Source organism: Notamacropus eugenii, chromosome X, assembly GCF_028372415.1.
Source record: "Notamacropus eugenii isolate mMacEug1 chromosome X, mMacEug1.pri_v2, whole genome shotgun sequence".
NCBI lineage: Eukaryota > Metazoa > Chordata > Mammalia > Diprotodontia > Macropodidae > Notamacropus > Notamacropus eugenii.
Genome location: NC_092879.1, coordinates 28334485 through 28346525, shown reverse-complemented (window position 1 = coordinate 28346525; position 12041 = coordinate 28334485). Strand labels below are relative to the sequence as shown.

Sequence of the window (12041 nt, the reverse complement as noted above, 5' to 3'; positions counted from 1 at the left end):
ATTCTCATGCCTGAGCCCAACCAAAGTCCAAGGGCTTTAAACAACTTCTCACACTTCACACCTAGGGTGCACCCCACCTTCCTCTCCCCTCTCCCTCCTCTCTCTCAGTGGAGGGATTAAAGGAGAATTCCAATCTGGAAATATCAGCTTTCTGTATATGGGTACAATTCATAGAGGACTGTCACCCCCGGTGTGAAGGCTGCTGAGCCTTTCTGAGAGCTGCTCATCTACCATTGCGTCTGTCTCATTCACCCAACTTTCACGTGTGACTCCAAGAAGCTGTAGCATGTGTAGTAGCCACACCCAGGTAAAACGGTTTCAGTACATGGGCCAAATCAGGCTGAGGGTAACTGATAGGCTTCAAACCTGTTAGTGAGTTAGGGGGAATGTCAACCCTGAGAATGGGAAGACTTCCCCCAGTGGAATGGGCGGAAGAGAAAAATTTGCTCTGATGATCATGTAGGTGGCTAAAGCAGGTGCTGTGGAGCACTTAGAGCTTGGTCAGACATGGAGGACACCAAGGCCACCCACTGCATCACAAGTCATTACCTGTTGTCTTGAGTTTTGTCCTGCCTCTGGACTTTGATGACTCTGGAAGAGAGAGGAAGGCCAACTTTGTACAGCTCTGCGTTGCTTAAATTGAATTCACTCACATGTCAATAATCTTTGGTCCTCTTTGAAACAAAGGATGAACAATGGAGAATGTTTAATACATGCTTTACTTCCCTGTTATTTCCCATCCTATCCTGTATTAATCCCTTTTGCTTTTAAGAGTCATGCATCCTTTCTGTGGTCTGTTAGAGGGGTATAGTGATGGAGGATCAAGCTGAGGTTTTGGATAGTTGACAAGACAAAATAATACAGACAACTTAAACCTAGGAAGGCATGAAAGGTCCCAGAGCTACGTGGGAAACCTTTGGGGGCTCAGTACTACACTAAGACACTGCTGGGGACACACAGTTAACTATCTTTAAATGATACTTTTTATTTTAAAAAAGTTGGGAGCTTGACTTTTCTTCTTTTCTCTTTCAGATCCCAAATGTCCAGGAGATGTGGATTTGCAGAATAGTGATTGGGATATTAAGACAATCACCAGCTCCTTGAAATTCTACCTCAGGTATTTCTGCTTGGCCAAGGAGGTTAGACCACACAACCATTGGCATTTGTGTGAGCTTGTGGAGCTGGGGGGGTTAAAACAGATGAGAGGAGGTATGATATATTTATAACAAACATTTCTTAAAAATGTGTGTAGAATCTTGTGCAAAACCCCCTGAGAGGTACAAATTTAGTTGGTCTTGAACCTAATAGGGTTTACCGTCTAGAGATGGGTTGAAACACCAGAACACATAGCTTAGGAGCACTAGGGAAGGTCTCCTTCATGAACAGGCATCTGAGTTGGGCTGTAAAGGTCAGACAGACATTCAGCAGGTCTAATGGAAAGTGAAGAAACTCCCTGGTGAAACAAGTGAGGCAGCAGAGGGCTTTGCAGTATGACTGGTACATATAGAGGAGCGTCATAGTCCAAGGTAAGAAAGATACTGTATTGTTGGATTGTGATCAGCCTTGAATGCTAGTCAAGGGAAGTTAAACCCTTCTCAGTAGGCAATAGTGAGCCATTGATGGCTTTTTGAGCAGATGACCTGACAGTGGTATCAACGATGAATAAAGAGAAGGGCTTCCCAACTCTTTTTGGTCCCTGTTCCCCTTGACTTTCAGTAAACCTTCCCATACCCCCTGTATTCAGTATAAAAGAAAATAAATTCTAGAATTGACCATGTCTCTGCTCAGGAGAAATAAAATTAAGATAGATCAATAAATTCCTAAGAACACCGTTCCATTCCTAACAATCTTTTCACTAACACAGTAGTGTTTTTGGAATATTTCAGTTGGATAAAGTAATTTACCTAATATTGCCCATAACCCCTTGCCAAGCTTCTCATGCCCCCTTTGGTGGGGAATACCTGGAATTAGGGGCATCAGGGAGTGGAGATAGAAAGTCCTATTAATAAACCATCATGGTAGTCCAGCTTTGGTGAGGTGTGATCAGTGAGGGCCAGTGCCAGTGGGCCAGCCGCATGAACTAGAGGAGGTGATAGATTCAGTTTACCATCCCTGGAGGGGCGTAGGTGGAGGCACTCTTGTAACTTTAGGGCAAAGTGAATGTTTACACGCCATCCTGAACCCACCAGACCAGATGGAAGGAAAATTGTCTGGCTGCCAAAGTACAGGCTGTATTGTCCGGGCCCCTGGGGCCTTTGTCATGCTTGCCAGGAGGCTGATTTTGTGGGCTTTTTTTTTTTTTTTTTTTTTTACCATTTAGAAGAAGCGTTGCTTCTTAAAGGGCTGGCTTAGTGGGGCCTGGCCATAATGTAGGAGGCGGGCACTAGGATTTAGTAACCTCTTTTCTAGATTATAGGATGGTGTTGGTTTTAGTCTCCATCATTCTTTTGTGAATTCCTAGCACCTGGTGACTGTGCCATAAAGAATAATGAGGAAGGGGACGTTGGGGACCAGAAGGGGTGGGGGAGGAATTGGAGGAACAGATGGAGCCACTGAAGTGGGCCAGAGATTGCTCTGGTGGTCCTAGGCCCTGAGGGATGGGAAGGGAGGGCGGCTGTTATCAGCCTCTTGGAAATCCTTCCCTCTAGGGCAGGAGAATTTCTTTGCTGGCCCCTCTCCTCCCAAAGGAACTCTTTGTTCTCTTCTTTTATTTTAGGAATCTTTCGGAACCTGTTATGACATATAAGCTCCACAAAGAGCTGGTCTCTGCCGCCAGTAAGTAAGTCCTAACCATTTTGTCATGTTTTCCTTTCCTTGGACAAAATTGGAATGTGCTGAGTCAGCCCAGAGATCCCAGCAGGACAAAGCCTCCCAGGAGGGAGCAGCATTGTGCTATAGTAGTGAGAGTATTGGATTCAGAGCCCAAGATGTTGGGTTCAAATCCTATCTCCATCACTTGATAAATTTGCAAGCATTTATTCATCAATTACTGAATATCAGGCACTGTGCTAAGGGCCAGAGATACAAAGAAAGGCAAAAAACAGTACCTGACCTTAAGAAATTTACATTCTACTGCGGAAGACAGCATAGGTATATACCAGATAGCTTCAGAGGACCTGTGCAGCCTCAGTTTCCTCCTCTCTAAAATGAGAGGATTGAAGTAGAAGATATTGAAGGCCCTTGCCAGGAGAGAGAGGGAGGGAGGAGAGCAGGACTGGCTTGCTAGGGCCGGACAGAACAGATCTGTAAGTGGGTGTAAAGATTTGCTTTCTGATTTCATTGCTATAGGGAGCCCCTTCCCCCAGGCAGATCAGCCCCTCCTCTGGAGCTTAGTCTTGTGGAGTTGCCTGGGTGATTTGTCCAGGGTCACACAGCCAGTGGATATCAGAGGCAGGGTTTGAACCCAGCACTTCCTGACCCTGAGGCCAGCTTTCCTCTCACTATTTCAGGCTGCTTCCAGGGTTCCATTACTAGTATAGTAATGCCAGTTTAGTCAGTCACCAGCTGTCAAGCAAAGCTCCTGCCCACACTAACTAGGCTAAATGGCTTAGTGTCTGGCTAATTGCAGTTTAGGCTCATCTCCCCTGCCCTCCTTATTTTATAAGGGACAGAACCATGGCCCAGGGAGTGGATTCCCTTGCCCAAGTCCAAAGTCCAAGGGCTTTAAATAGCTTCTCAGACTCCACACCCAGGACTCTCCCATGGCACCCCAACATGGCAGCCCCTGCCTGCTGCCATTGCAGAGGCCATCAGCCTGGAGGAAGAGAAATCATGGGCAATAAAGGAGCCATTCCTCTTTGCTCTCTAATTCAAGAGTCCAGCCAATGTCCCCTCTCCTGGTTTTAGCAGAGGAGCTAGGAGAGACAAAGTGAAGGGTGTCCAGGGCCTGGGTTCAAATCCTACCTCTCCTGTTTACTGTTTGTGTCATCTTGAGCAAGTCCCTTCCCCTCTTTGGGCCTCAGTTTCTTCCTCTGTAAAATGAGGGGGTTGGTCTAGCTGGCCTCTGTGGTCCCCTCCGACTCTCAAGCTAGGATTACCTGATCCTACGTGGCAGGCCTTTATGTCCCTTCTTTAGAAACAACTGGCTTGGTCCCCTTTGGGTGATCAGGAAGGACCAGGCCAGGGGTGGCAGCTTTTTTCTGTTAAGATTGTTAATCTTTTACGCTGTGCTGTGAATCATTCCTCCTATAGCAGTATCCAAGTTTATAGATGGGGAAACCGAGGCACATAGCCAGGGCAAGTGAGATGCTTAGAATATTAATTAAGCAACTAGGTAGCTCAGAGCACTGGGCCTGGAGTCTAGAAGTAGTGAGTTCAAATCCAGCCTCAGATACTCCTTAGCTTCATGATTGTGGGCAAGTCACTTAATTTCTGTCTACCTCAGTTTCCTCAACTGAAAAACAGGGATAATAAAATAGGGATAATAGCACCTACTTCCTGGGGTTGTTGTGAAGATCAAATGAGATCACATTTCTAAAGGCACTTAATATCATGCCTGGAGCATAGCAGGCCCTTATTAGCTACCATTTCTCCAGGAGTCTAAGGTTTATAAAGCATGAGTTAGTTCAAGCATGATTCTCCCCATTTTATGAGGGAGCAACAGAGAGAGGAAATGATTTATCCAGGGTCACAAGACTCATAAGTATCAGAGCTGAGATTTGTATCCAGGTCTCCTGCCACTGAAGCCCAGGGTTATTTTCTGATGCAGCGCTTTGCCTTTGGAATTTTCTGGGCTGCCATTCAACCATTGGTTTGCCTACTAACAGCTTCATTTGCCTTTTCCTCACCATAAGGCCTAGAGGATCAGAACCTGAAGCCTTAGCTTAACTAACTCTTAGTTATCCTTAGCTTAACTTAACTCTTAGCCCTGGGCACTGCAGCTGATTTTCCCCTGACCCTGGAGGACCCAGTGGGCCCAGTTTAGGGGGAAGGAACATGACCTTGTGGAGAAACCAGAAACTCTCATTTCAGATTTCCAGGGACCCAGGGGGTACAAGAGCTATCCCAGCAGGCTGTAATGTCATCAGAGCCCTGGATTTGGGGGTCAGAAGAGTGGGTTTCATATCCTGGTTCAGCTGTATTCTTAGCTGGGTAACTCTGGCTCACTCACCTTTCCTCTCTGTTTCAGTTTTCTGATCTGTAAAGTCAAGGGGATTGAATTAAATGATTTCTAATGCCCCCTCCAGCCTGGAATCCCATGATCCCTCCCATTTGGGACCAGCAATACCTGTGGTAGCACAAGGACCCAGCTTCTGGGCTTGTATTTGGGCATTTCACCTCTCTCCCGCTCCCTCTCCCTTTCTCCCTCCCTCTCCTCCCTTTCTCCTTCTCTTTTCCTCTCCTCCCTCTTCCTTTCCCTCTCCCTCTCCTTTTCCCTTTCTCCCTTTCTCTCACTCTCCCTTTTCCTTTCTCCCTCCTTCTCTCTTTCCCTTTTCCTCTCCCTCCCTCCCTCCTTTTCTACTTCTCTGTCCCTTTCTGCTTCTCTTTTTCTCCTTGCCCTTTTCCCTTTCTCTGTCTCTCTCAGTTTCTTCTCTGCTTACAGGCACAGCTATACTCTGAGGCCCCAGTTCCCAAAGTCCTCTACTCCCACAGCCCAAGTGGTTAACCCATCTCTGTCTCTTGATATTTTCTCTTAGAGTCTGAAAACCTGGATTACAGACTGGGAGCCATTCACGCTTTGGTCTATAAGCTTCCTAACAAGAATCGGGATATGCTGGAACTCCTCATAAGACACCTGGTCAAGTACGTATCTGGTACAAAGGTCTCCTGCAAGAGGGACTGACCAAGGGCTAGGCCTGATTCTCTGGCAGCTGAAAGAATGGCATTAAGAACATCAGTCGCTCCAACTCTTATTTCTGGTCCATAAGCTTCTAGAAATTCTCTAACCCTAGACATCAAAGTCTACAGTGACCTCTGTCAGGTAGGGAGTACAGCTGTCTTCTCCCCATTTTTCAGATGAAGAAACTGAGGCTAGTGGAGAGGAAGTGAGTTGCCCCAAAGTAGATGATTGGTAAGTTGTGAATCTAGAACTTGAACCCAAGACTCTGAACTCCAAAGTCTCAGGGTCTTTCTACCTTCCCAGGAAGCTTCTTTGAGAGGATACCAGATGTAGAAGTCTGAAGGACCTGGATTAGGGTCCAAACTCTGTCATTTATATTCTGGGCAAGTCATTGTCTGACTCAGCCTCAGTTTCCCCATCTGGAAAATGTAGAGAATAACACTTTTCCAACCTTCTTTGTGGGACTTACAAGGAGCAAATGATGCCAGAGGTGAGAAAATACCCATCTGGGTGTCTATTTTATAAGCCCCTTTGGGCAATTATCTCTCTATTTGGTGACCTGAGAGAGCTGAGCAGGGAAATGCCTTCAGTGAGGGGAGAAGGCTCTGTGCTGGCCAGCTAGGATGGGGACAGCCTTGTGAGTGGCCTGAGTTTGACCATGAAGAACAACAGACCACTTCTCTTTGGGATGCCCTGCGGCACACTTAGAGCACCTGGCTGGGAGGACCCAGAGGACATAGATTCAAGGCTCAGGTCAGCTACCGAATATTATGTAATGCCAAATCACTATGAGGAATGTAGTTTGGAAAGCTTAAAATTACATTTTACAAAACACATTCCCCAAAATGACCTTTGGGAGTAAGTAGTAGGAATATTATACCCATTTTATTGATGAGGAAACCAAAATGGAGGCCACAAGTATAGATGACCCTTTCTGTGCATTAACCTATGAGAGGAAGAAGAGCTCAAGCTTGGAGGGAAGACTGGATCAAGTGAAGACTTTTTCAGTATGGGGGAGATGCCTCTGTTTAGCAATGCAGGCCCACCCTCATCTGGCTCACTCTGGCTAGATTACACTGGTTTACTTGCTATTGTACTTCACATATGATATCTCATTTCTTGTCTCTGAGTTTCTGTCCCCAAAGTATGGCTTGTCCTCCTGCCTCACCTCTATCTCTTAGGCTCCCCTACCTTCCTTCAGGGCTTAGCTTCAGGTATGTCTTCTACATGAGGCCTTTCCAGATCCCTCCCCCCGCCCAGCTGCTAGCCTCCCCTCTACTCCCACCCCATTATCTTGCATTACTTTGTCTGTTTTGTGTTTACTTCTCTGTGTTCATATCTTCTTCCCTGATAGAGGATAAGCTTTTTGAGGGCAAGACCTTTCTTACTTGTGTGTGCCTGGCACATAGTAGATACTTCATAAATGTTTGTTGATTGACACCTTGACCTGGGCATCATCATATAGCTGACATTTATATTTCTGCTTTAAGGTGTGCAGAGTACTTTTATAGCATTGTCTCATTTGATTTGCAGAACAAGCCTACAAGGTAGGTGTGATTATTATCCCCATTTCATAGATGAAGAGCCTAAGGCTGTGAAAGGCTATGTGTCGCAATGGAAAGGGCTCTGGAGTCGGAGGATCTGGGTTCCCATCTCACTCTGGTGATTACTACCTGTGTGACCTCAGTTTCCTCTTCTCAGAGGTCCTTTCCAGCTCTAGAGCTAGGATCCTATTGACTTGGCCAACAAAGGTCATAGAACTAGTCAGTATTAGAATCAGGATTTAAACCCAGGTCTTTCAGATACCTAATCCCAGTGCCTTATACACTCAAGGTGCCTTGATGATTTAACAGATACATAATAATACATGATAAGTGCCTTAGGGAGGTGTAAACTGGGTGTGTATAGGGGGAAAGAGGATGTGAATAGAGGGACCCTCACTGTAGCCTCCCAACATCTGGTAAGGTTGCTACAGCAAGAATTATCATCCTGTTTTAAAAGATAGGGAAATGGGGAAACTGAGACTCACCAAGGTAAAGTGATTTGGGTAAGGCTACATAACTAATAGGCTGTTAGGCCTTGAATCTAAATCTTCTGACTTTCTGTCCAATATCCTTCTGCCTATACCAGTAAGTAGAAAATGTCAGATACGCAATCTCTTTCCATGGTACACAGATCCCTGCTAGTGTCTCCCAGAAAATCGGGAGAAGAGAGAACCAGGGAACCTACATGGGAAACTCAAGGCTTCCCCCGGTGACATGCCAAGGTGGTCTTCTCTGAGGAAGGAGTCTTAGTGTTTAGAATCTGAGCTCTAGAGCTAGAAGGGATCGAAGAGGCCAGCTAGTCTAATCTCTTCATTTTACACATGAGGAAACCAAGGTCCAGGGTCACATACAGGATTCTGGATCTGGAGCCAGAAGGGGCCTTAGGGACCCTTAGTTCAACCCCCTCATCTTATACCTGAGGAAACTGAGACCATGGGAAGGGACTTGCCTAGGGCCACACAACTAGAGTGACTGAAGCAGGATTCAAACCCAGGTACTCTGACCACAAAGCCATAGCTCTTGGTTTTTTAGGCACAATTTATGTGCCACTTCCTCTTTGTTGTTGTTCAGTCATTTTTCAGCCATATCCAACTCTTGGTGACCCCATTTGGGGTTTCCTTGGTGGGAGATATTGGCTTGGTTTGCCATTTCCTTCTCCAGCTCATTTTGCAGATGAGGAAACTGAGGTAGAAAAAGCAAAGTGACTTGCCCAGGGTCACGCAGCTAGACAGTGTCTCAGGTAGAATTTGAACTCAGAAGTCTTCCTGACTCCAGCCTGCTCTATCCACTGCAGGACCACCCAGCACCACTTCATCAAATCACTCTTTTTACAGAGTTGATCTGTGTAGACTCTTTATAAATTAATATACCCTGGAATTATATAAAGTGATATATAAATATAATATACCCTGCAATGTGAACTTTGATTATTACCTGTTTCCTCTCCACCACCTCCCTCCTCAGGAAGCTGACTCTATTTTCCTATAAATATCTTCAACTTTATACCTCTCCTTTTACTTAAGAGATTCTAATTTGTATTATAATTATTTATGCACATGTCGTTTCTTTCTTTCTAGACTCCTGGTGGGCATGGATTGGCCTCTTAATAAGATCTTAATAGTATTTCAAATGAGTCAAGTCTAGTGCATGCTCAGCTCTGTGGGTCAGGCTGAGCTAATGTCCCCATTTCTGCTTTGCAGTAAAGAGAGTTAGGGTGGAAACAGCATTGGATTTGGAGTGAAAAGAACACGGGTTTGGGAATGGGAGGATCCAAGTTCCAGTACCACCTCTGGTGGTGTTCCTAGCGATGTGACCTTGAGCATGTCACTGCCCCTCGATGAGCCTTTGTTTCCTCCTCTGTAAAATGAGAGGGTTGGACTCTGAGGTCCCTACCAGTTATAGATCTAGGATCCTATGTGTGACTTTGGGCAAGTCATGCTATTCCCTCCTCCGCCATGCCTGTTTCCTCCTCTGTAAAATGTTGGACTAGCTGGTCTCTAATGTTTCTTCCCCACTCTAGATCTAGGGGCCTATGGGTGAGCTTCAGCAAGTCCTTCCCCCTCTGTAAAATGAGGAGGTTGGATTAGATATGGGCCTCTGGAGGCCCTTCCAGACTTAGAGCTATGAAGGAAAGGGAAGGAGATGGAGCAAACATTCCTTTAAGTACCTACTCTGTGCTAATGAGCACTTTACAGATATTGTTTCATGATACTTTGGGCCTCCAAGTCCTAGCTCTGCTCTTTAGTAGCTGGGAGATCTGCAAAATAAAGTGACTGTAGCTGCTAAGGGAGGGAAGGTCCTGTGAACCTAGGGTCAGTGAGGTCTCCTCTCCCACTTCAGCTTTGTGTGCCCCAATAAGAAGATGTACACAGCAAGTGCTTAATAATGACTGACCTCTGAATATGAAGAAAAGGGCCCTCCCACCTATCCACCCATCCAAGCTATAGCTCCAAAAACTTGGAGTGCCAGGCAGACTGCCACATCATTTCCTCAGCCTCTTCCAGGAAGCAAGCTTCCTTGCTTCACTGAATGGCAGCATCGAGTTGATTTTGCCTTTGATGCTTAATCTCCAGAAGTCTGGGTAATGGGAGACAAAGAGTTGCTGCCAAAAGGGTCAAGTCATTAACCTGAAAGGATCAAAGGCCTGGGTGGCTGCTGATCGTTACCATTTGAATGATAATGTTTATCAAGTGCTTAACTATTTTGTATTAAAGTCAATTAATTTGTCTCCTGCCCTCAGGCCTCAGTCTGAGAAAAGCAGCCTGGGTGGGAAGGAGTAAAGTTTGAAAGGCCCTCACCTGGACCTGTTTGGCTTGCTGGGAGCCTTGGGAGGCCGGCTGATCTGACCCCCCCCCCCCTCCTTCAAATCGGCCACATTCAAGGCAGTTCCAGCAGGGCTGTCCACCTCTTACTTGGGGTACTTGGGCTGTTTGGGCAGAAGCTGTTCTGCATCTTGGCTGGGGGTGGAGGTGGGGAGTGGGATGACAATGGGAGACCAGCTGCTGGGCCTGGGTGGCAGTTGCTCCCAAAGTCTTTTCCCTGTCTTCATCTCCTGCCCCAACTTCCCTAAACTTTATTGCCATGTTCTCTTTAGACTTTAGGGGCAGGGAATTGCCTTTCTTAAGTAGCTTTTTCTACTTGAGATGGCCTGCTTCCAACACCCCCTTTGCTCTCCTTCTCTATTAACCCCTGAATCAGGTGTAACACGTCTGGTTGTTAGCAGCTCTGCCAAAGCAAATAGTCCTGGCACTTGGAGCATTACACTTCAGGTAACTGGGCCTTGGTGTCTGTTTGGGTCAAGTAAAAGATATTGAACCTGATTATTTCTCTTATGCCTTCGAGCTCGAATATTATTCAGTTATCCCTTTCCCTTTGTGACTTTCCCCATCGTGGTTTCCATATCATGAGTTGATGTAAGAAATTAAATGGACATTTGACGGCAGTTTTGCAGAAACTGCAGATGATCTGTGAAGGCCAGCAGATGACACGGAAAAAGTCTAGGAACTCAGAAATGCATAAAATATATGTATGTATATGTATATATACATATATGTATAGTATATATAGTATAGTGTAGTATAGTATATATACAGACTTCTCTGATAGGAAGGGAGGGCCAAAAGGTTTTCCACAGATTTTCCAGATCATAGGGGCACCACACCCCTAACCCCCTCCATGTGGAAGGAATAACTATGTTCTATGTCATAGTAGAATCCTAGGACCCTCGATCTAAATTTTGAAGGTCCCTCAAACCCCCTCATTTTACAGAGGAGGAAACTGAGGCTCAAGGAGAGGAAGGGACTAGTGTGAGATCACACCAAGACCTCAGAGGCTATCTCTGTAAGTCAACAAGCATTTATTAAAAAATTAAGTGCTGGGAACATGAAGAAGGGCAGAAAACCAGCCTTTGCCCACTAGGGACTCAAGGTTGTGGTTTGTCCTTTGGTCGAGGACTGTGACATCAGGAAGATGATACCAGGACTTGCGAGCCAATTGGATTTAAGTGAGGGGGAGGGCTGTGCAAAGTCACCAGCCTTACTCTCTCCTCTAGAGCCATCTGGGGCCAGTGGCCAGATATAGATCAGGATGATTGGCCCTGGATGACACACTGGTTATACTGAATCTCAGTGGTTTGTCATTTCCTTTCCATATCGTTTTACAGATGAGGAAACTGAGGCAAACAATTTATTTGCCATGGGTCACATAGCTTGTAAGTATCTGAGGCTGGATTTGAACTCATGAAGATAACTCTTCCTGATTCCAGGCCCAGGGCTCTATCGACTGCAGTGCCACCTAGCTGCCCAGCCTGACTTCAAGTACTAATTTTCTAATCAGAATATACAAGTTTAGACCTTGGCTAAATTATATCCCTTCTCTGGGTCTCCATTTCTTTCTCCATAAAATAAAAAGTTTTGAACTAAATGGCAGAAGAATGCTATCCTGGTCTAAATGCTATGGTCCTAAAGCAGGGATGGGGAACCTGTGACCTTGAGGCTACATGTGACCCTGTAGGTCCTCAAGTGTGGCACTTTGATTGAATCCCAACTTTACATATTTTACATCCCCTTAAGAAAAGGATTTGCTGGGTGGGGGAGATGGGGAAAACATTTGGAACTCAAAATCTTGTGGAAATGAATGTTGAAAACTAAAAATAAATAAATTAATGAATAAAAAAATAAAAGAAAAAAGAAAGAAAAGAATTTATTCTATAAAACTTG

The 12041-nt window shown here is 45.5% G+C and overlaps 1 protein-coding gene across 1 annotated transcript in view; it reads left to right on the top strand.

The window, feature by feature from the left end:
* OPHN1 (oligophrenin 1) overlaps positions 1–12041 on the top strand; it is a 292555-nt gene that overhangs the window by 226122 nt on the left and 54392 nt on the right. The window contains exons 15-17 of the mRNA XM_072626106.1: positions 1033–1117; positions 2717–2775; positions 5637–5742. Coding sequence (XP_072482207.1) covers positions 1033–1117; positions 2717–2775; positions 5637–5742 — 250 coding nt within the window. The remainder of the gene's footprint in view (positions 1–1032; positions 1118–2716; positions 2776–5636; positions 5743–12041) is intronic.